The sequence below is a fragment of the Tachypleus tridentatus genome, chromosome 4, assembly GCF_004210375.1.
Source record: "Tachypleus tridentatus isolate NWPU-2018 chromosome 4, ASM421037v1, whole genome shotgun sequence".
Taxonomy (NCBI): domain Eukaryota; kingdom Metazoa; phylum Arthropoda; class Merostomata; order Xiphosura; family Limulidae; genus Tachypleus; species Tachypleus tridentatus.
In genome coordinates, this window is record NC_134828.1 from 91,890,281 (window position 1) to 91,912,440 (window position 22,160).

The 22,160-nt window shown below is 36.1% G+C and overlaps 1 protein-coding gene across 2 annotated transcripts in view; it reads right to left on the minus strand.

Annotated features, from left to right (window-relative positions):
- The window catches only part of LOC143249687 (epithelial sodium channel subunit alpha-like), a 67,988-nt gene that overhangs the window by 26,732 nt on the left and 19,096 nt on the right, over nucleotides 1-22,160 (minus strand). For both annotated transcript variants that reach the window (XM_076499988.1, XM_076499987.1), the window contains 4 exons: nucleotides 21,705-22,086; nucleotides 14,691-14,763; nucleotides 14,076-14,209; nucleotides 11,320-11,417 (listed from right to left, as the gene is read on the minus strand). In XM_076499988.1, coding sequence (XP_076356103.1) covers nucleotides 11,320-11,417; nucleotides 14,076-14,209; nucleotides 14,691-14,763; nucleotides 21,705-21,913 — 514 coding nt within the window. In that variant the 5' untranslated portion in view covers nucleotides 21,914-22,086. The remainder of the gene's footprint in view (nucleotides 1-11,319; nucleotides 11,418-14,075; nucleotides 14,210-14,690; nucleotides 14,764-21,704; nucleotides 22,087-22,160) is intronic.

The following is a 22,160-nucleotide window of genomic DNA, read 5'->3' on the forward strand; positions in this document are numbered from 1 at the left end:
CAGTATTACCTCCATCTACAAGTTGGGGAAACTACTACTAGTTACTAAAGCTACTCTCGGTATTACCTCCATCTACAAGTTGGGGAAACTACTACGAGTTACTAAAGCTACTCTCGGTATTACCTCCATCTACAAGCTAGGGAAACTACTACGAGTTACTAAAGCTACTCTCGGTATTACCTCCATCTACAAGTTGGGGAAACTACTACGAGTTACTAAAGCTACTCTCGGTATTACCTACAAGTTGGAAACTACTACGAGTTACTAAAGCTTCTCTCGGTATTACCTTCATCTACAAGTTGGGGAAACTACTACGAGTTACTAAAGCTACTCTCGGTATTACCTCCATCTACAAGTAGGGGAAACTACTACTAGTTACTAAAGCTACTCTCGGTATTACCTCTATCTAGAAGTTGGGGAAACTACTACGAGTTACTAAATCTACTCTCGGTATTACCTCCATCTACAAGCTAGGAAAACTACTACGAGTTACTAAAGCTACTCTCGGTATTACCTCCATCTACAAGTTGGGGAAACTACTACGAGTTACTAAAGCTACTCTCGGTATTACCTCCATCTACAAGTTGGGGAAACTACTACGAGTTACTAAAGCTACTCTCGGTATTACCTCCATCTACAAGTTGGGGAAACTACTACGAGTTACTAAAGCTACTCTCGGTATTACCTCCATCTACAAGCTGGGAAACTACTACGAGTTACTAAAGCTATTACCTCCATCTACAAGCTAGGGAAACTACTACGAGTTACCTCCATTACCTTCATCTACAAGCTGGGGAAACTACTACGAGTTACTAAAGCTACTCTCGGTATTACCTCCATCTACAAGCTGGAGAAACTACTAAGAGTCTAAAATGATGCTGTTGTTCAGAGTGGTAATGACGGCACGACATTAAAACGTGTGCTATTGTGACTTGAGTGTCACAAAGGCTACACATCGGTGTATCAGTCAGAGATAAAAGAAAACAATGAGTTCAAAAGCTATGATCAGTGTGTAGCCTTGCTAGGACAACTTTCTTCTTCTGATCTTACTGGAAACAAAATGGCCAAAGAGCAACAGAAGTTTAATCTATTAATGTCTGTTATAATGTTGCTCACTCCAGGTCCAATGCCAAATGGCACGGAGTCGATCCTTCAGTACAAGACCACAGCCTATATGTGGGACAGGAACGACTGTGACGAGACAAGAGCAGACATATTTATTTGCTGTATCAGTGAAATCGTTCTCAGGAATAACGACGTGGCCTGGTATCCAGAAATCTGGATAGAAAGGGAAGATAGAGAAAAATGGACCAGTAGGTTTTGAATATCGACGATAACAAGGTAAGAACAAACGTAAAGCGATTCCAGGGCCAGTAGAGAGATAAGAAAGTCAATTTAACTCATATGATTGGTGTACTACATAGCCTCTACATCAGGGGTGTGCAACATTTTTCGTCGGTGGGCCATATAACCAACTTCATCAATCAAGCGGGGCCACTTAAAAAACAAGCTTATTCGTGTACATGCACAATAAATTAAAAAAAATTCTCAAAATGCAAGCAATAATATTTTATATTTTTGCATGAGTGATCATTTTAGTGCGACACTTGAAATTTAGAGTCCTTGCAGAGCTTGTCAATATCAACTTTGACAGAAGTGGTTGCCACTCTTAACTGACTGGTCAAATGTTCATCAGTCAGCTGACTTCTACATTTGGTTTTGATGAGCTTTATTTTGGAGAAAAATTGCTCACAGCAGTAGGTGCTACCAAAAAGGGGAGGCAATATTCTTTGTGCATGACGGACAAATTGGGAAACTTTTCACGTACACAGAGTTTGTAAAAGTCTAGCAAACTGTTTTCAGAGAATTTCCTTTTAGTGTCCATGTCAGCCTGCAGTTCAATGAGTTCCATTTGGCAATCATCAGGACTGTCTTCCACTGCCAAATCAAAGGTTGAGCGAACAATTTCAATCTAATTTCAGTTTGTCTGAAATCTGGAAATCTGTTTGCAAACTCATCACGCAGCTTTTGTACACTGGTTCCATATTTGGTGCAATCCAGATTAGGAAATTCCAGTTTCCTGGTTGCAAGACATGTAAAATGGGTCAATATGGCTCTTCTCAACTGAACCTGGAAAAGTTCCAATTTCTTCTCAAAAGCACAAATATGCTCAAACATCTTATTCACAAGTTGACTTTTCCCTTGTAGTTTTAAGTTTAAATCAGACAGATGCTGTGTAATGTCTGTGAGGAATGCTAAGTCATTCAGCCAGTTCTCATTGCTCAAGAAGTCCACATTCTGACGTTTGCTCTCCATGAAGAACTTAATCTCCTCTCGCAGATTCCAGAATCTCTTCAAAGTAGCAGCTCTACTAAGCCAACGTACAGCAGAGAAGTACAAAACATCTGAATACTCACTGTCCAGCTCATCTAAAAAGTTTTAAATTGTCGATGATTTAATCCTCGTGTTCGAATATAATTTACGCATTGGACGACATTTTTCATGACTTCTGCAAAATCCAGAACTTTGGTGCACAAGCTCTCTTGGTGAATAATGCAATGGCTTACAACTACGTCTTGTGCTCCAATTGCAGTTAGAAATTTCTTGGTGAATCCATTTGTCCTACCTGTCATGGAAGGAGCACCATCTGTTGTAACACCACATAATTTATAAGGATTCAGTTCAAACTTTTCTACAACCTTAAGCACTTGTTCACAAATATCCTGTCCTGTGGTTGTGGAGGAAAGGCTTGCCATATCTAAAACTCTTCGAAAACATCAAAGCCTGCAGTAACAGCTCTGATGAAAAGACAAGTTGGGATATGTCATTGATATCAGTGCTTTCATCCAAAGCCAGACTGAAAGCTTCACACGAATTCAATCTCTCTTTCAAAGTTTCTTTGATGTCCTCTGAAAGATCTTTTGTCCTGCGTGAGACAGTAAAAGCGGGAAGGCTATTTTGCTCCACCAAATATTTTTCTCTGGACATGCATATTCTGTGAATATTGTTAAACAATTTTAATAAATTCTCCATCACTGAAAGGCTTTCCCTTTTCTGCCATACATTCACAAAGCTTAAAACTCAGTTTTGTCACCAGTTCTGAATTTTTCTTGAAAGTGGTAAAAACACCTTGTTGCTTTTCAATGGATGTTTTTAAATGTTCAATTTTGTCCTTTCGTGCCTGACCAACAATTTCATCAAACTGGGAGGAGTGCTTAGTTGCGTAATGTCGCTTAATATTGTACTCTTTCATGACTGCAATTGTAGTTTGACAGACGAGGCAGACAACACCTTGATTATGTGGGACAACAAGATATTTTGTGCACCATTCACTGTTGAATAACCTTCCCTCATCATCAATTTTTCGTTTCTTAACTGCTGACATTTTACTAGCCCTGAAATCAAAACAAAATTATTCTCACGAAAATAGCAAAGTAGAAAAAAACATAGAATTTATTTACACATGGAACCTCTTATGGACAGAAACACATGTTTCTAAATTGGCATCCTGATCATAGCCTTCCGGTACTTAAATTAATTGAGAATAGCAAAATACAGTGTGACCTCGCCTATTCGCGGTTCGCCATTCGCGGCCCCGCATATTCGCGGGTTATGCGCGAACTGCGTTTTTGTAGGTCACAGAGACTGAAAGGGCTTTTCGAGGAGATTTCATTTACTCAATCAAGCCGTTTTATCAATTGTCGTCTTCACCAAACAAGATTGGACTGCTATTGGCTGACTGCCTCAGCTTCCCAACAACGCAAACGGCAAAGCACAGCCCGGTAACGCACGGTACAATTAGGTTTTGAATATCGACGATAACAAGGTAAGAACAAACGTAAAGCGATTCCAGGGCCAGTAGAGAATCAGATAAGAAAAATTTTAATAAATTCAGTAAAGTCAAACAATATGCTAAATCAATTTACATTATTACTTCACTCATATTATTGGTGTACTACATAGCCTCTACATGATCCAGGGTAAGACAAATGGCGTACAACTTGGCAGTAAACGCAGAAACCGTAGAGGAGATCCTTCAATCACTAAGCTACAACAAACTATGGCAGAGCCGATAGAGTCACCTGATTTCGGACCAATCTGTAAAAATGAGAATGGAAGGATAGTTCTAAATATGTTTCACAAATACAATACGACACTTCCAATCAGGTGTATCTGCCTTCCTCAGATGGCTCAAAGAAAGGTCACAAGTAAGGATGGTAATAAGCCATGGTGAGATGGGCTGATAAGTGGAGACAAGAATGTCATCCAAGGACACATCCAATACAGCCAACTGTGCCTGGACACAAAGGCTAAAAGAAATAATGGCAGTCCATCTTTTCTGAAAAAGCATACCCCACTGAGGAAGGAAAACACAACTCTAAGTTGGATGCTGTGGTAAGGATCGAAGTTTTCAAGCACACAGTAGAGGAATTTGCAAGAAGCAGAGATGAAGATGAGGTTAGTGAGACTTGGTGTACAAACTTTGGACTGGAGAAGTGGAGAAAGCCTCCATGCAAAGCCAAAGTCTCAGATGGTCTACAGAGTCCAACATGTTTAAGGCCAAGGTTCTGGCAGAACCATAAACCAGTTTGGACTCAATGTAAGCACGATAGATCTTTAGCATAGAGTATTGGTCCACTTTCAAAGAAATGGAAGAAAGGATACAAAAAATGTTCACTGCCCTTTTACACTGCTTAATCTGTGAAATGAAGGTCATTTCATGGTCAAAGCTAAGCCTCAAGAACTTGCCTCAGAAACAACAGGAAGAGCAACATCACTAAGACAGAGCTCGGTATAGTGATGAATACCTTGTTGGCGGCAAAAGTGAATGTAAACGGTTTTAGAGAATGGAAAGGTAAAACTGTTTGCTGTGGTCTACTTCAACAAACGATTGAGGTTGAAGTGAAGCTGGCACTCTATGAATCTAATGCTCTATGAATGACATGAAATGTGGAATTCATCTACATAGAGCCCGTCTGTAATTGTAGGAGGAAGTTGACCAGTGAGAGCATTAATCTTCACATTGAAAAGTGTCATAATAGAAACACAGCCCTGAGGGTCTCCAAGTTTGTGTGAAAGAGAACAAGAAAGCATCGAGCCAATACAGACTGGGAATCACTCGTTCATTAAAACGTTTTGGGTAAAAGTGGGTAAGTGGCCACGCAACCCATATGAGTGGCGGTCTTGCAAAATGCGGTACCTCCACGTAATATCATAAATCTCCTAAAGATGAAAGAATATTGAAACAAGATGTTGTCACTTGAGAAAGGCTTCTCTGACCGACGTTTCAAGTCGAATTAGACAGTCTATAGTGAAGTACTGCCATCAGATCCCACACTGAGTTAGGAAGAGAAAGTTGCTTGATCGAGGAACCAAACAAGAAGAGCGTTAACCATCCTCTCTAAGACCTTACAGAAAAAGCTCATCAAAGCAATTGTACGATAGTTTGAAGGAATCTTGGTATTCTTCTAGGATTATATAAAGGAAGGACAATGGCACAGCGCCAAGCATCAGGAAAACACTCTCAAGATCTGGTCAAAACAACCAGAGAAATAGCGAGAGAGGGAAAGATAGCGCAGAAGCTTGTAGTAAGTGTCATCATGTCCAACTGATGTACTGCCAGACCAATGAAAAGCAAGCTTGAGTTTCACCATGCTAAAAGGGCAATTATAGTCATAGATACGATGGGTCTGAAATGAAATAGGTGATCGCTCCACCCAAGTCTTGATGGCTAAAAAGGTGGAGAATGAAGCATAAGTGCTAGATGTACGAGAAAAGCTTTCACCAACAGTATCGACGATGCTCTGAGCATCAGCAACTTCCTGAGCATTGGAGAATAAGATCAAAGGGGAGGGGAAGTATATTGTCCACTGACCTTTAAAATCTTGTCTCATATTATTTTGAAACTGGTGGTAAAAGAGATGTTAATTGTGAACTTAATCCAAGATTTCGCCTAGTTTTGAGGTATTAACGCCAAGTATAGGCATTGGTCTGTTGAAAAGCAGTGTGGTGTGAAGTGTATCCCAAACCTGTTTTTGAGCCTTCTGTGCCACTTGACAGACAGGACTTCACCACTGTGGAAAATGTGTCGAGGTTTAATGAATACATTGAGCAGCCAGCTGGAAAATACAGTCGGTCGCTACTGCCACGCATTGTCTATCAATGCCATACAGACGATGGTAGGATCAAGTTCCAAGAGAGCAATGGAAAAGGTCCAGTTGGCCTGGTCAAACTTCCACTGAGGCACGCGGGTCAGATAACACCAACCACAGCCATTCTCCTTCAAAATGGTAGCAAAATGGTAAATACCCTATGGGTCTCTGTTTGCTCTTCAAGGAAAGTGAAGGGGAGCAGATGGAGAGATCAATAACAGCAGAAGACTGACTAGGTGTATGAAAATAAGTATAAAGGTGATGGTAATTGATCAATGAGTTCATCAAGGCCTGATTGATTAGAGGTCTTTCCAACAGACAAGTAGAGAGAACAAATGGTGATCGTATGACCCAAAGAAACATGGATGGAGACAGCGTCCAAGTGATAAAGACAAGGTGGGCACGTGCTGGTCCACCAGTAGTGCCATCTCTCCATGCACTTGTTCATCATACAATCTGTCATTCTGGTATAACGAATACTGACAAAAGATGACTGTATTGACAGGTTTCAGAAATGTTTACTGTAAAGAAATACATACAGGATGACAGGATTCAATCAAGGCCTTAATGTCATCAAGATTAGAATGGAAACCTCGACAGTTCCATCTATCAATGTGACCATTTTTATTTAGGTGGAGGAGAACTGGGTGAAGAACCCTTCAGTTTAAGACTACATCAGATTTTTTTATTAGAAGGAGGACTTTTAACTTCCATGGATTCTGTCCTGGATCGAGTGGGCAGATCCCTGTTTGTAGAGTTGGGTTCCAGCAACTAAGGGTGAGAACGAATAATCGTTCAACATCTCGGGGCCAGAAGCCGAGACTAAAGGAAGTGGACCTGAAGAATCAATGGAAGGAATGGTGGGAACAGCGACAAGAGTACATGTGGACTTATCAAAACGTTTATCTAAAGAGGGCAAAAGGCTCTGCAGATGGTTTGAAGACGACTCTGTTGAAGGCAAAGAAAATCTGTCTACACTCCCACTCAGGCAGTGCAATGTACTAAAGCAGCATGAATCCGAGGTGGGGACAATAACCACTAAGCCTTGGGGTAAGAAATCTTGTGAACCGCTTTCAAATGCTGTACCTCTTTCTTCTCCATTTACTTAGGACAAGAACGACAAAAAGAGGAGCGAAAGTCACTACAGTTAACATAGTGAGGGTCCAGTTCACGCTCATAGACATCATGGTCTTTACCACGGCAACGAACACATGTCAAAGAGCCACGACATGATATATTCAAGTGCTTAAACCGCTTAAACTGGAAACATCTATTAGGGTTTGGAATATATCGCCGTACATTACAGTTCAGACAACCCGCCTTGACAGTGGCAAGTGGATGTGGTGAAATGAACGTCAAAATTAGAGCATTGGTAGGCAGCAAAATTCAATCCTCTTGAGTGGAGATACACCTCACTGCAGAAACGCCTTGGGTGGAAAAACTAGCGAGGATATTTTATTTAGGAATGTTCTTCAAATCCCTTTCATCAATAACTCCTCTTGAAGAATTCAATGTAGCATGAGGAGTAATCTCAATAGGCATATATCCAACAGTCTTCGAATGCAGGAGGAGTTCACTGTGTGTTGGAGTGAATGTTTCTACCAAGATGTCCCCAGAACGTAGCTTCTTGGCTGACTTAAGAGAGTCAGCAAACCCCTGACGTCTCTTCTGAATAAAAGAGGAAACATTTGTCTTAAAGTTCTGTCTAATAACAAATGTGGTATGAGGTATGGTGTAGAAGAAAGTGAAGACTACTGTTCAGAATCTTCAAGATATGGTCCTTTACCAATGAGTTTTTTTATATATATTTGAGGGATCCATAATAAAAGAAAAAAGATTCAGTGCCCACTGAACCCACCCAACATGGAGCCCCATGAGGGGACATACTACACTGCCAAAAGAGGACAATGCAGCAACACCAGCGTTTCGTGAGCACTGTACCCTAAACATCAGCGTCAGACACAGTGTTCACAACACCAACTGAGAACATCCAACACTGGTATTCAGTTGACATAAGTGGACCAGCCGATTGACCCTGGGTGGCCACCTGTGTACAGGAACTCTAGGTCAAAGTGGCGTGTTGGAGTTGGACCTCTGAACCACCAAGATCCTCTCCTTCCCTTCACGGGTTGCCATGCGCGATAAACACGTGGGTGGATGTTTAGATCCCTGAGAAAGTAAAGCGAAAGTACAAGACCTTCTCCGTGAGGCCCCCTTACCACGTACAGAAATCCACCTCGAGATGGTTCTTTAAGGAAGCTTACGTAAAGGTTGAAACAGGAATTACCAGCCAATAATCACATCAGAACGTCAAGAGGTTTTCTTTTATTTTGAATTTCGCGCAAAGCTACTCGCAAAGCTGGCAGTGGGTGGTAATGACTAGATGCTTTCCTTCTAGTCTTACACTAATAAATTAGGGACGGTTAGCGCAGATAGTCCTCGTGTAGCTTTGCGCGAAATTCAAAATAAACCAAACCAGAACATTACAATCAGTTTTATCGGCTCTTCTAATATCAAACACGTGTGTACATTAACCTTAAAGAAGTTGCAAAGACGAAACACTGAATTTTAAAATCATTTATATATATCCTAGTGTAAAAGCCGTTTCTTAAAAATTGTTTGTAAAGAATGTCTAGGTTTGTTTGTTTGTTTGTTTTCAGAGCTCTACCATTGAGGTCAGATTTCTAGAAGATCTCGTGATAAGCTCTCCCGATAGTTAACTGTGTTTGTTCAATGTTTAGACCCACGACCAAGACCTTTGCCCTGTTTAACAACTGAACATTGACGTGAGTCATTTTTTCCGCCATGTGATCACAATACATTTTATAAGATCCATTTTAATCTTATTGTGCTCAGATAATCGTTTAATAATATGGTTTACAAGCAGCACTTGTAATAGTAATTAGTTTTTATCTTGTTTTGTAAGTTGAGTTTCTAACTTTCAAAACATTCTTTAGGCTATTTGAACATGTTTATGGAAAACTGTCGTACATGAGACATGTACTTTATAGTCTATTTATCATGTACACCTATCATAATGTAAAAATAAACTTGTAGTAGATTTTTAATAAAGTACCTTTCTTACATATTACTTATATTAAGATAACTTAAACGGTATTTGTGAATATCAAAATATAGTTCTTTAATATAGCTTTAATCTAACTTTAGGACACTCAAACTGATGTTGAGATGAATAATTGCAGACCTGACCAATCATAAACGAGCTGCTAACCACTGTGTGAATCTAGTTCACCAATCACATCAGAACGTCCTTAAGCATGGTAGTACCAATAATTGTAGTTTGTTTGTATGTATCGTAACATGATTGTAATTATGAAATTAAATCTGCAAATTTAAGTAATTTTAATATCAATAAAACAACAAACGTCAAGGATGTAACCTAAAGAACTGTAAGTTTCTCAAAGATCTTACGATAAAGATTAATTTTAATGATCAAATATTAACATCCTACCGATATGAGACCAATGTTCATAAACTGTTGGCCCGGCATGGCCAAGTGGCTAAGGCACTTGACTCGTAATCTGAGGGTCGCGGGTTCGAATTCCCGTCAACCAATTATGTTTACCCTGTCAGCGTGGAGGACATTGTAATGTTACGGTCAATCTATTTATTTGTTGGTAAAAGAGTAGCCCAAGCGTTGGCGGTGGGTGGTGATGACTAGGCGCCTTCCTTCTAGTTTTACTCGGCTAAATTGGGAGTGGATAGCACAGATAGCCCTCGTTTAGTTTTGCGCGAAATTTAAAAACAAACAAACAAACACGAATGTATTTTCACCACTTTCCGGTGTTTACTGTTTGGTGAACTGTGTTTGAAATTCAATCCCGCTGTTTTCTAGTGAATGGAGCGATCGGACTGTGAATCCAAGGGCTTATGGATCGCAGACCATTTGTTCTCTCTCTCTGTCCGGATTTGTACCCTAGAAGGTCAGGTACGCTTTGACCTCTTTCTCCTTCATTCACTTTCATGGTCGTGCAGTGTGAGTTGGTATGGCTACTAATTTAGGATCAGAATAGTCTGAGTTTGCTTCAACCCTTTTTAGGGCATTATCCATGTATATTTTTGTACATTTATCGATATGAGTTGCCCTGTCAGTTGGAAGTCTAGTTTGATAGTAGCCTATTTTTTTCCTTATATATAAGTTTTTTTAAATTTATTTTTGTGTTTAAAATATATGTTGATCGGGGAGAGATGTTTAGGACTATCTTTACCATGTATGCGGTACATATCTAGTTCGCATAATAATTCATTTTTCATCCAGGTTTTATCAAAATACGGTTTCTACTATGTAGAAACCTATCAACTATCGTTGGTATATTTGAATATTTGTGTATGAAGTTAGGTGTTGTGGTTCGAGGAACTCTGTATGCTGTTATGAGTTGTGTGTTTTGTATTGTTTGCAGCTTGGTTTTTATTATTTTGCCACTTACATTAATCCAAGTTGGAGCTGTATAGTCAATTACTGGTCTAATGTATGTTTTGTTAATTTTTAGTATATTGTCTATTAATGCTCCATTGTTATTGCCAGTTAAACTCTGAACGTAGTTGGTTCTTCGCCAGACTTTACTTTTAATTTCATTTAAATGGTTTTATCCATGTTTATTTTGAGTCACAGTTTAGACCGAGAAGTTTTGCCGATGTGACAGTCTGAAGTTATGTTCCATTCTTATATATTTCAGGCTGTATTTTTGTGTGCTTTGTCAGCTCTTAAGATGTGCTTTGTGCGAAATTCCAAAAAACAAACAAAACAAACTTAAGATGTGTTTTCATACGTTATAACTTAGAATATACAGTATTTTCAGGGAACTGTGTTTGGTAGAGTTAATCTATCCGCTCGCATTCAACATTAGTTCTCTACAGATGTCGCTGATTCTCATAATTCACATAAGTTGTCTCGGTAACAGAATATAATAACTAAGAGTCTATAATAGATTTCTAGATTTTGCTGTGATTTAGATCATGTACAAAAATGAAAAATCTACTTTCCATTGTTGGAAATTACAAGAAAGCTATTATATGCTGGTAATCTAAGTAAATATGTAACAATATAATTCAGACCCTCTGTATTATGATATGACTTACAATAACGTATAATGAACATGTTAAACGACTGTAATTATACTTTCAACAATTATTTCAAACAACTAACGGAACTGATCGAATCCCTTTTTTCTTTGTTCTTCTTGAGTCCACGTGTAACACACTCCGTACAGGAATGTATTTGGTCTGTAGAATGGACTTAGTTTCCTAAAAAATGAAAACAAAACCAAAAAGTGACGGTCGCACTTCATATTAGTACCTAAAGAAAGTTATGAGTTATTTTCATAATTTTATGTACCATATAAATGTCACATAAATATTACTTGTTTCTGTGACAATAACATTACTTATACATAACATAAGGCTACAGTTCTGTTAAAATTTCCAATGAATTTCTAGTTCCACGAAAGTAAGTTGTCAAAAAAGTACCAATGTCAGGGTTATGTTTTATGACTTCATTAGGTTTTAACATTTGTAAGTTTTCAATAATGCTGCAAAAACTTTAAATCTCTATGAGAAAAAACAATTTTTTTGTCAAATTCAAAGTTTGATTTTGAATATTCACTAACTCTTCAAATTAAAAATAACCTACTGCTATAACAGAAGTAAAAAACTAAATTTCACATAAAAGAAAAATTTTAAAACATTTGTTTAAACTGTCAGTGAATATATAGAAAAACAAGTTTCCAAAACAAACCAGTGCCATTAAAAATTATTTCTAATTTCAGTTTTGAGGGGATTACGCAGGTGAAGGTACTCCCGTTATTTAATAACAGGAGGCACGTAAGTAGTGAATACAGGTCAGCGAATCTTCTAGAGGCATCTGTACATGAACTTGAGGTATTTAACAAGACCATATATTACATGTTGAAAACACTTAATACCAGAATTTGAGTGTATTTCAAACATGTTGTTCTGCCTAGCAAACAAAGCTTTTGAGAAACTGAGCAGATAAGGCATACATAGGAATCTGCAATTTTCTAGCACAACAAATCATATTGGTTCATCCGAGTTCAGTAGTATAAATTTGTGTTGCTGTTTGTCAATGTGTCGTTACACGTACCCTTAGCGACCACAGAGTTGGTATTAGAGGTTCACGTTTGGATTTAACCCCATGTTACTCCATTCGTCCGACATATATTCCCTGTGCTGTTATATGCATCTCTACAACTTTTTGAAAGCACATTTATAGCACTTCAGGTACATTCCGTGAATAACATAATGTCTGGAGTTGACCACCCATCACACTATTTAGGAAGTCCCTGTCTGTTTGTATGTCTGCATTCTCTACCTTTACTTTCTGACGTAACTCAACCAATCTACGTATGAATGCTTAGATTTTCCAGGAGTGTGAAAGGGGGAATATGGAGTGGGATGTGACCTCTATGATAAATCCTATGAGGCTCGTATATGTCCCTATCCAACTTCTATGCCAACCCAGAAGTTTCACATCAGTATCTTATACTTTACTAAGTAAATTCTGATAACATTCAAATGCTAGGCACGATCGATAGCCTTAACTAGTTTTGTTGAAAATCTTCATAAAGTATAATTTTATCTTTAATTCGACGTAAAAACATCTATAACAGAAGAAATGATGTAAGTTTTTTAACTAAAGATAGATATCCTAACTGTCAGGTTTCTTCTGTCTTTTATTCATATAAGGAAATGTTGATCATAAAAGTGTGCTTCATATTATGTAAATATTCTGTACCTCACGTTAACCTTTACTTGTCTGAAACTGAAATATCTATCTTATCTTACTTTATATGACGTATTATGCACCTTGCGCCATGATTGGTTGTTTCACTTACCTATAACATTTAGTTTATGCTTGATACGTTGATCATAAAAGCTAAGTATTACAATAAGTACATCACTGAACTTTTAGCAGAAAAGGTGAAATTATCACCAGAAAAGTCTAACCTTCCACAATACAACACCATGGAAATTAATGAAAATACATCCCAACCCCATTTCAAATCAAAGCTTTATTTCCATACGAGAAAAAAACAACAACCAACATTTCTCTTACTGCCAGCCTTTATAATTCTTTAAAACATCTAGTAACAAACTCTACTAAGTGGTTTAGGATTTCAACCTTATCAATAGTTTATACTTTACAGATAATATATTGTGTTTTTTTTATGTGAGGCTGACATGGCAGACCACATGAAAGTCATCTCATTATCTTGTTTAACCCTAGATTTACTAAAAGAATCAGCATGAACTCTATAGGTTTTTAAAACTCATATGTTTAGATTAATTATCATTCAAGTTACTTGTCATTCATGTTTTGTCGTGCTTTTATTTTCCATTTTGTTTTGTGCGAGGATCTTTAGAAATACTTAGGATAATATTGACAAAATACAATAAGTTTTATAGTAATTCCTATTGTTCATGTTGTTGTCGTCCATATAGAACCTGAAATCGATAATTTGAGGTCAAAATAAATGAAGCATATTATTTTGTGAATCGCTCTTTTTATTTTACATCAAACAAACTAATTTAATAGTCTCTACAAGGATGAATTAGGAAAGATTTAGAGTAGACTAAGCCTAATAATTCCTGTTTTACCGGATATTTTCTCTCTCTCACCTAAAATAGAAGATCGACTATTTGTTTGAAGTTAAGCACAAAGTTACACAATGGGATATCTGTGCTCTGTACCACGGGTATCAAACTCCAGTTTCTAGTCCGCAGACACACAGCTGCCATTGAGGGTTTGTTTTCTACTATATGTGTTGGCAAACTATATAGGTGATGTAAATAATGAAAAAACTCAAAATAACAAAATCATGTTTGTAGTAAATCACTTTCCAGATACACTTTACAATACAATGAAACCAAAATTATCATATTTACCACGTAACCGGTTTCCTCTCGAATCTAGCTTGAGGAACCATGTTATTTGAGTGGTGTCCAGCTTCAATCTGTTCCTTTAGGGTTAGGTTCTGGTATAAATTATTTTTCCCTGACATTAATTCCCATGCTAAACCCTTTAAGTAATAAAACAAATATGTGTCAGAACACATTAATGTGCACAGTACATAAGACAACACAAAAGATAAAAGGATAATTTAAACTGTTCTGTATCCAGTTAAAACCTAAAGCTGACAAACTGGTTTACTAAGGACATAAGGATGACTTGATTTCTACATATTATTTGGGTACAATCTCATATGAATAAATGAAAGTACAAAAATATAAAATTTTGAAAATATTTGTCATTAGAACTTTCTGTTTACTTCTTATTTGCTTTAATTTACCAAACATAGAAAACATTTTGGAACTTAATTAATCAATAATGATATCCTATATAGCTTCATTAGTCTTTCATACAATGACTTTTTAACTATTATACATATAACTTATTGATGTCCGGTCATTATATATTATAGATGTAGATTTTAAAGACTTAGAATTATCTAAGATGTGATACTGTTTATGTTAAAGTAAATATATTTTTTTATCTCGTACCTTTTTATTACCGTAAGTACTGTTGTCCCAAAACACTTCCGGCCATCGCTCTTGGGCAAAAGACTTTCGAAACCTTAATCGGAAATTAAAATAAACAATTATTTATGGATGTTTCTTAAACAATCACAAAATATTTATTCATTACACTAAGCAGTTAATGTTCATATTATTAACGTCTTGGAACATTTAGCTCAAGTGACAAGTACAAGAATCCTTATGACAATACTAAAACCATATGTTAAACTGAGTGGTATTTTACACCGCACCGTAACAGTAAATGCTATATAACTGTCATGATTGTACCCATAGAGTGACGAATTTGGTATGGATATAAATAATGTATTTAATTTTCATAGTAAACATTACATTATTGTACTGTAGAACAGTAATAAACAAAAACTACGAACAAACACATTGTCCATGGCGTCCACATTACCTTCTAATGTTTTTATTAAAACGATCGTGTGAATATATTATAATTGTGTTTAATGTTTTATTTAGTAATTTTATACACATTGATAACAAAGATACAAAGGATATAATGATTAGATAAGTCCTTATACAGGCTTTATTCACTGTGGAACGAATGATGTTACCATGGAAACTATTTGTACAGTTTGATTTATATGATGTTTGTGTTCAGTTTAAAGAATCCCCCATCATAAAACAAAAATTTTTATATCACATATCTAATAAGAAGACAATTGAATTGTAAAGAAGGACTCATGAAGTTGATTAGATAAAATTATATTGGAATTACTAAAGGAACACATTTATAATGATATAAGTAAAGGAACATATTTATACTTGTGTAACTAAAAAAACACATTTATACTGGTATAACTGAAGGAACACATTTATACTGGTATAACTAAAGGAACACATTTATACTGGTATAAGTAAAGGAACACATTTATACTGGTATAAGTAAAGGAACACATTTATACTGGTATAACTAAAGGAACATCTTTATACTGGTATAACTAAAGGAACACATTTATACTGGTATAACTAAAGGAACACATTTATACTGATATAACTAAAGGAACACATTTATACTGGTATAACTAAAGGAACACATTTATACTGGTATAACTAAAGGAACACATTTATACTGATATAACTAAAGGAACACATTTATACTGGTATAACTAAAGGAACACATTTTTACTGGTATAACTAAAGGAACACATTTATACTGGTATAACTAAAGGAACACATTTATACTGGTATAACTAAAGGAACACATTTATACTGGTATAACTAAAGGAACACATTTATACTGGTATAACTAAAGGAACACATTTATACTGGTATAAGTAAAGGAACACATTTATACTGGTATAACTAAAGGAACACATTTATACTGGTATAACTAAAGGAACACATTTATATCAGTATAACTAAAGGAACATCTTTATACTGGTATAACTAAAGGAACACATTTATACTGGTATATCTAAAGGAACATCTTTATACTGGTATAACTAAAGGAACACATTTATACTGGTATAACTAAAGGAACACATTTATACTGGTATAACAAAAGGAACACATTTATACTGGTATAAGTAAAGGAACACATTTATACTGGTATAACTAAAGGAACACATTTATACTGGTATAACTAAAGGAACACATTTATACTGGTATAACTAAAGGAACACATTTATATCAGTATAACTAAAGGAACATCTTTATACTGGTATAACAAAAGGAACACATTTATACTGGTATAAGTAAAGGAACACATTTATACTGGTATAACTAAAGGAACACATTTATACTGGTATAACTAAAGGAACACATTTATACTGGTATAACTAAAGGAACACATTTATATCAGTATAACTAAAGGAACATCTTTATACTGGTATAACTAAAGGAACACATTTTTACTGGTATAACTAAAGGAACACATTTATACTGGTATAACTAAAGGAACACATTTATACTGGTATAACTAAAGGAACACATTTATACTGGTATATCTAAAGGAACACATTTATACTGGTATAACTAAAGGAACACATTTATACTGGTATAACTAAAGGAACACGTTTATACTGGTATATCTAAAGGAACACATTTATACTGGTATAACTAAAGGAACACATTTATACTGGTATAACTAAAGGAACACGTTTATACTGGTATAACTAAAGGAACACATTTTTACTGGTATAACTAAAGGAACACATTTATACTGGTATAAGTAAAGGAACACATTTATACTGGTATAACTAAAGGAACACATTTATACTGGTATAACTAAAGGAACACATTTTTACTGGTATAACTAAAGGAACACATTTATACTGGTATAAGTAAAGGAACACATTTATACTGGTATAACTAAAGGAACACATTTTTACTGGTATAACTAAAGAACACAATTATACTGATATAACTAAAGGAACACATTTATACTGGTATAACTAAAGGAACATATTTATATTGATATAAGTAAAGGAATATATTTATAATGGTATAACTAAAAGTGATCCGTTCATGTATAACTTTGGTGGATCTTTTTTCAGTTTATTTAATCTGCTGAATAGTAGTTTTCAGAATATTTATTTTTATTCTATATTTCTGGCAGTATTCTTCTAAATTATTCAGGACTGGTTGGAGGTTTGTTGCTGCTATTGAAGGAATGGGGGCGCTTTTCCAGACCGCTACATCGTCAGCACATTGTGATGCAAAACATAAGTTTAGGTCCGACAGTGGCATATTACTCACATACATGACAAATAATATAAGACTAACTACCCCTCCCTGCCTCAGGTGAAAAGAACCCTGAGTGGGCCCCTTTCACATCTACTTTACACGTTCTGTTGTCCAGAAAGTTAGATAGCCAGCGAATAATTCCCTGGGGTTAATTCATTTCCGTTAACTGGTGACGTAATCCGTTATGCCATACCGTGTCAAATCCTTTCTCAATGTCGAGAAAGCAAGCTACAGTGCATACGTTTTTGTTAAAGCTGTCTGTAATTGTTTCTGTTAATCTGGTTAGGTGGTCTGTGGTTTGCCTGTATTTTCTAAATCCATTTTGAATTTCGGGTAATTTTGAATTTTCATCTAAGTATACAGATAGTTGGTTACTAAATATTTTTTCTAAAATTTTGCCGATACAACTGGTTAGGCTAATTGGGCGGTAATTCTTTGGTTTATTCGTTTGCTTTTGAATTTCGCGCAAAGCTACTCGAAGGCTATCTGCGCTGGCCGTATCTGCCTAATTTAGCAGTGTACGACTAGAGGGAAGGCAGCTAGTCATCACCACCCACCTCCAACTCTTGGTCTGCTCTTTTACCAACGAGTAGTGGGATTGGAAGTTACTATATAACGCCCTCACGGCTAAAAGGGCGAGCATGTTTAATGCGATGGGAAATCGAATCCGCGGCCCTCAGATTATGAGTCAAACGCATTAACTCATCTGGCAAGTAATAATCGTTATTGTAAATTGTTTTATTGTTTGTATGTTAAAATATATTTCTACTAAAAAGTGTAACTGTATAGAACAATCTTGTTGGCAAATATCATAAATTGGATACAAATCAACATTTATTTAACTTCCAGATCTAATTTACAATTTAACTCAATTTAGGCTATTTAAACAGTGATACGAAACACTTGTTTATGCAGATAAACTCCACTCATTTTTTATCAAAGTAGACGAAATGTTTGGAAAACAAAGCGAATAGTGTCTTAAGCAAGTGGCCCAGTTAAGGCATGCGACTCGTAATCTGAGGATCGCGGGTTCGAATCCCCGTCGCACCAAACATGCTCGCCCTTTCAGCCGTGAGGGCATTATATTGTGAAGGTCACTCCCACTATTCGTTGGTAAAAGAGTAGCCCAAGACTTGGCGGTGGGTGGTAATGACTAGCTGCCTTCCCTCTAGTATTACGCTGCTAAATTAGGGACGGCTAGCGCAGATAGCCCTCGTGTAGCTTTACGCGAAATTCAAAAACAAACTTAAGCAAGATTTAACGTTATAATCACTCACGTTTGTGAAATAGGTAATTTCTATATAATTATATCAAATGTGCAACATAAAAGAAATAAATGACGAAAGTTAATTATTTGTCGTTTTGGGCGACATTACGTCATAATAAAATTAAAGATATGTCACGCTGGAAATATAACCTAGATTTCATAAATAATCGAAAACTTGTTTAATACAGTTAAATATTGTCAGTCATGTCTCAGAACAGACAGAAGCTTGAGGCATAATGTGCTATAGAGTAAACTATTCCTTGTTCACGATTTTGAATTTTTTCTATGTACTTTTAATTGCGAATATCTATATTACCAGTTATTAACAGCTTCTCAGTTAGGTCTCCATGGTTTCGGGTATCTATAAAATTAAACTACCATTTGTAGAAACGTTTTTACCACATTTTTGGCATAATTATAAAATTGTTTATGCTATGTTTAAATACATTCTAAAAATAAACATAGTTCAATAACAAGATAAATAATTAATGTTGTAATTTACTCAAATAATGTGGTTTGTATTAATTTATGACAATTTACTTTTAACTTTTCACTAAAATATTCTTCCCCTCGGTGGGCTGAGCAGATAGCCCGATGTGGCTTTGCTATAAGAAAAACACAAACACACACTAAAATATTCTCCAACAATATTATGAAACTTTCGTGATGATGAGAAACCCACTTGAAGTGAAAATGTTTGGGCATTAGGAGTCTAATTAAAATAACGTAACCCGAAGATGACCTAAGGAGGTCGAAACTGACCTGAGGAGGTCGAAACTTTGTTCCGTACATTATTTTAATCAAAGTGCTAATATCTTGAGAACACATTACATTATTTTAATCAAGGTGCTAATATCCCTACGAGCCGTCTTGAGAACACATTATGAAACTTTGTCTTCAGTAATTCTGTGCTCGGCATAGTTATGTGGTTAAGGCACCTCGACTCCTAACCTGAGGAGCGTGGATTCGAATCCCCGTCGCTCTAAACATGCTCGCTCTTTCAGCCATGGGGCGTTATAATGTCACGGTCAATCCCACTATTCGTTGGTGAAAGAGTAGCCCAAGAGCTGGTGGTGACTAGCTATTTTCCCTCTAGTATTACACAGCAAAATTAGGGACGGCACAGATAGCCCTCAAGTAGCTTTACGAAAATACAAACAAACAGTATTTCTGTTTTCATTTTAACAATATTTTTAACACCTACGTGAATTGAAGTTATTGGAGTTACTTATAATTTAGTTACGTATAACTTTTAGATGCTAACTAAACTAATAACAACCTCTCTGAGATCCTGGTTTCGATCCAGTATATTCAAAACCGTCACCTCGTAGTCGTCGTTTGTGTTAAACAGAGAAGGGAAACCAGCAGCTTCCTCGCTACCTTTGGGCTATTTTATCTCAACAAATTGTGGGATTTAGAGAATCTTAATATTAAGCACCTGCAGGTTCAATTTGCGGAGCGTTTTTTTTTTTTTTTTTAAATAATACGGATTAGAAACCCTTGGATTCACAGTCCGAACACGTTAACAATAGGCTACGTCTGTCTCCCAACTCCCAACAGTGTCATTAAATTTAGGCTACTACCTAGAGTGTCATTAAAGTCCTTTTTTACTTGAAAATATGTATATTACTTTAAATAGTGTTGTATTAACTGAAAAATCGTGACGTAAAATTTCGGTAAGCTGTACTTGTTCCAAGGTTACTGCAAAATTATAGTTGCTTAGAAAACAGAAATTATTAGTGTTGTAAGTGGTTTTGACTTTTTCTCAAAACACTTAAACCTCACTTTCTGAACTTGTAATCTATAACTCAAAAGATTTAACTTAAAAATACTTATTTGGTAAATCTTTAATTCAAATGAGCAGAGGTTTAAGAATTTTTAAAAACCGTTTTTAGACTATGGGCAATACCACGAAGATATTAAAGTATATAAGCCCCGATTAATTTAAAATTGCATGTCAGTGGCACAGCATTATGTCTCTGGACTTATAACGCTAGAAACCGGGTTTCGATACCCGTGGTTGGCAGAGCACAGATAGCCCTTTGTACAGTTTTGTGTTTATCTTCAAACAAACAAAAATCCTCATGATTATAAGAAAACATACCTGATATCAAGCTTTATAGAGTTATTTGTTTAAATGTTTTAAATAACAATAGTCGTTTGTTTTCTTCAGAAAATCGCGCCAAGAGCTGTCAGAGCTTTGAATTAAAATGTATTAGTCGTCTGTAATTTTGAGTTGATAGACGAGAAGAAAAGCCGTTATATAGGATCAACTCTCAGACGAGTATACTGGAATACTAAAATTTGATAGTCATTACCATAAAATAATCAGAATCTCAATGTGCTAAGAGAGAAGATTCGCAATGGGACGTGAACCATAAACTATCGAATTCACAATTCGGTACAATAACCAATAGCCTGTATCTGACCCTAAGAAATAAATAGTCGTGGCAAAGCCAGGTGGTTAGGACTCTCTACTTGCAATTTGGCGGTCACGAGTTCGAATTTCCATCCCACCGTTCAGCCATGGGAGCGTTATAATGTGACTATCAATCCTATTATACGTTGATAAAAGAGTATCCCAAGAGTTGGCGGTAGGTGGTGATGATTAGCTCCCTTCCCTCTAGTCTTTCGCTACTAAAATAGGGACGGCTAGCACAGATAGCCCTCGTGTAGCTATGTGCGAAGTTCAAAACAAACAAAATAACAAATAAAAAATAAAAGCTTAATCACAAAGTGATTAGTTATTGCCGAATTATTCATATTAGTTTTAGTACTAATAATGAAACTTCCCACTAAAACATAGGATCAAGTTAAATTGTGAGCTAATAAGTAAAGTTTTTGTTCCTCTTACCTTGTTATGTACGTTATCTTTGTTAATGAAACTTATAATAATTTTCGACTCCTTATTTGTTAGTGTTTCTTATTGTAAGTTTAAATCTATAATTCAACATTGTGTCACGTGATAACAATTATCACACAATTTACCAAACTTGTGTCAAACTTAGACTTCCTACCTGTTGGTGTGACATAAGGTAACAGCAGGAAACTCCAAAGTGTCCTCATGACCAATTTTAATCTCCACAGTAGTCGGATAACTGTAGTATAATTGGAAAAACTGAATTCCTTGCCAGAGGAATCCAAAAAGACAAAGTAAACTTAACACCCTTAAACATGCAGCTTTCACCTTGCGCAGGGTTTTCCTGTCTTGATGTGAATTTGTCATGTCTTAAAAGAAGAGTTTCGTACGATGGTGGAACGTTGGCCCCTGCAGTGGTTTATTGAGCGTTGTTAGTCGTTCTAACGTGGTAATATGCAGAACTTTTAGGGTTGATGAAGGTGTGATGCAGTCACGTGAACGTATAATATATAGTGTAGTCTTGAAGTAAAGTACGTCATCTAGGTACAAAAAACGTCGAACAAGTTTTACTGAAGTACGATTATTAATGTTATTACTTATTTTCGATATTTTA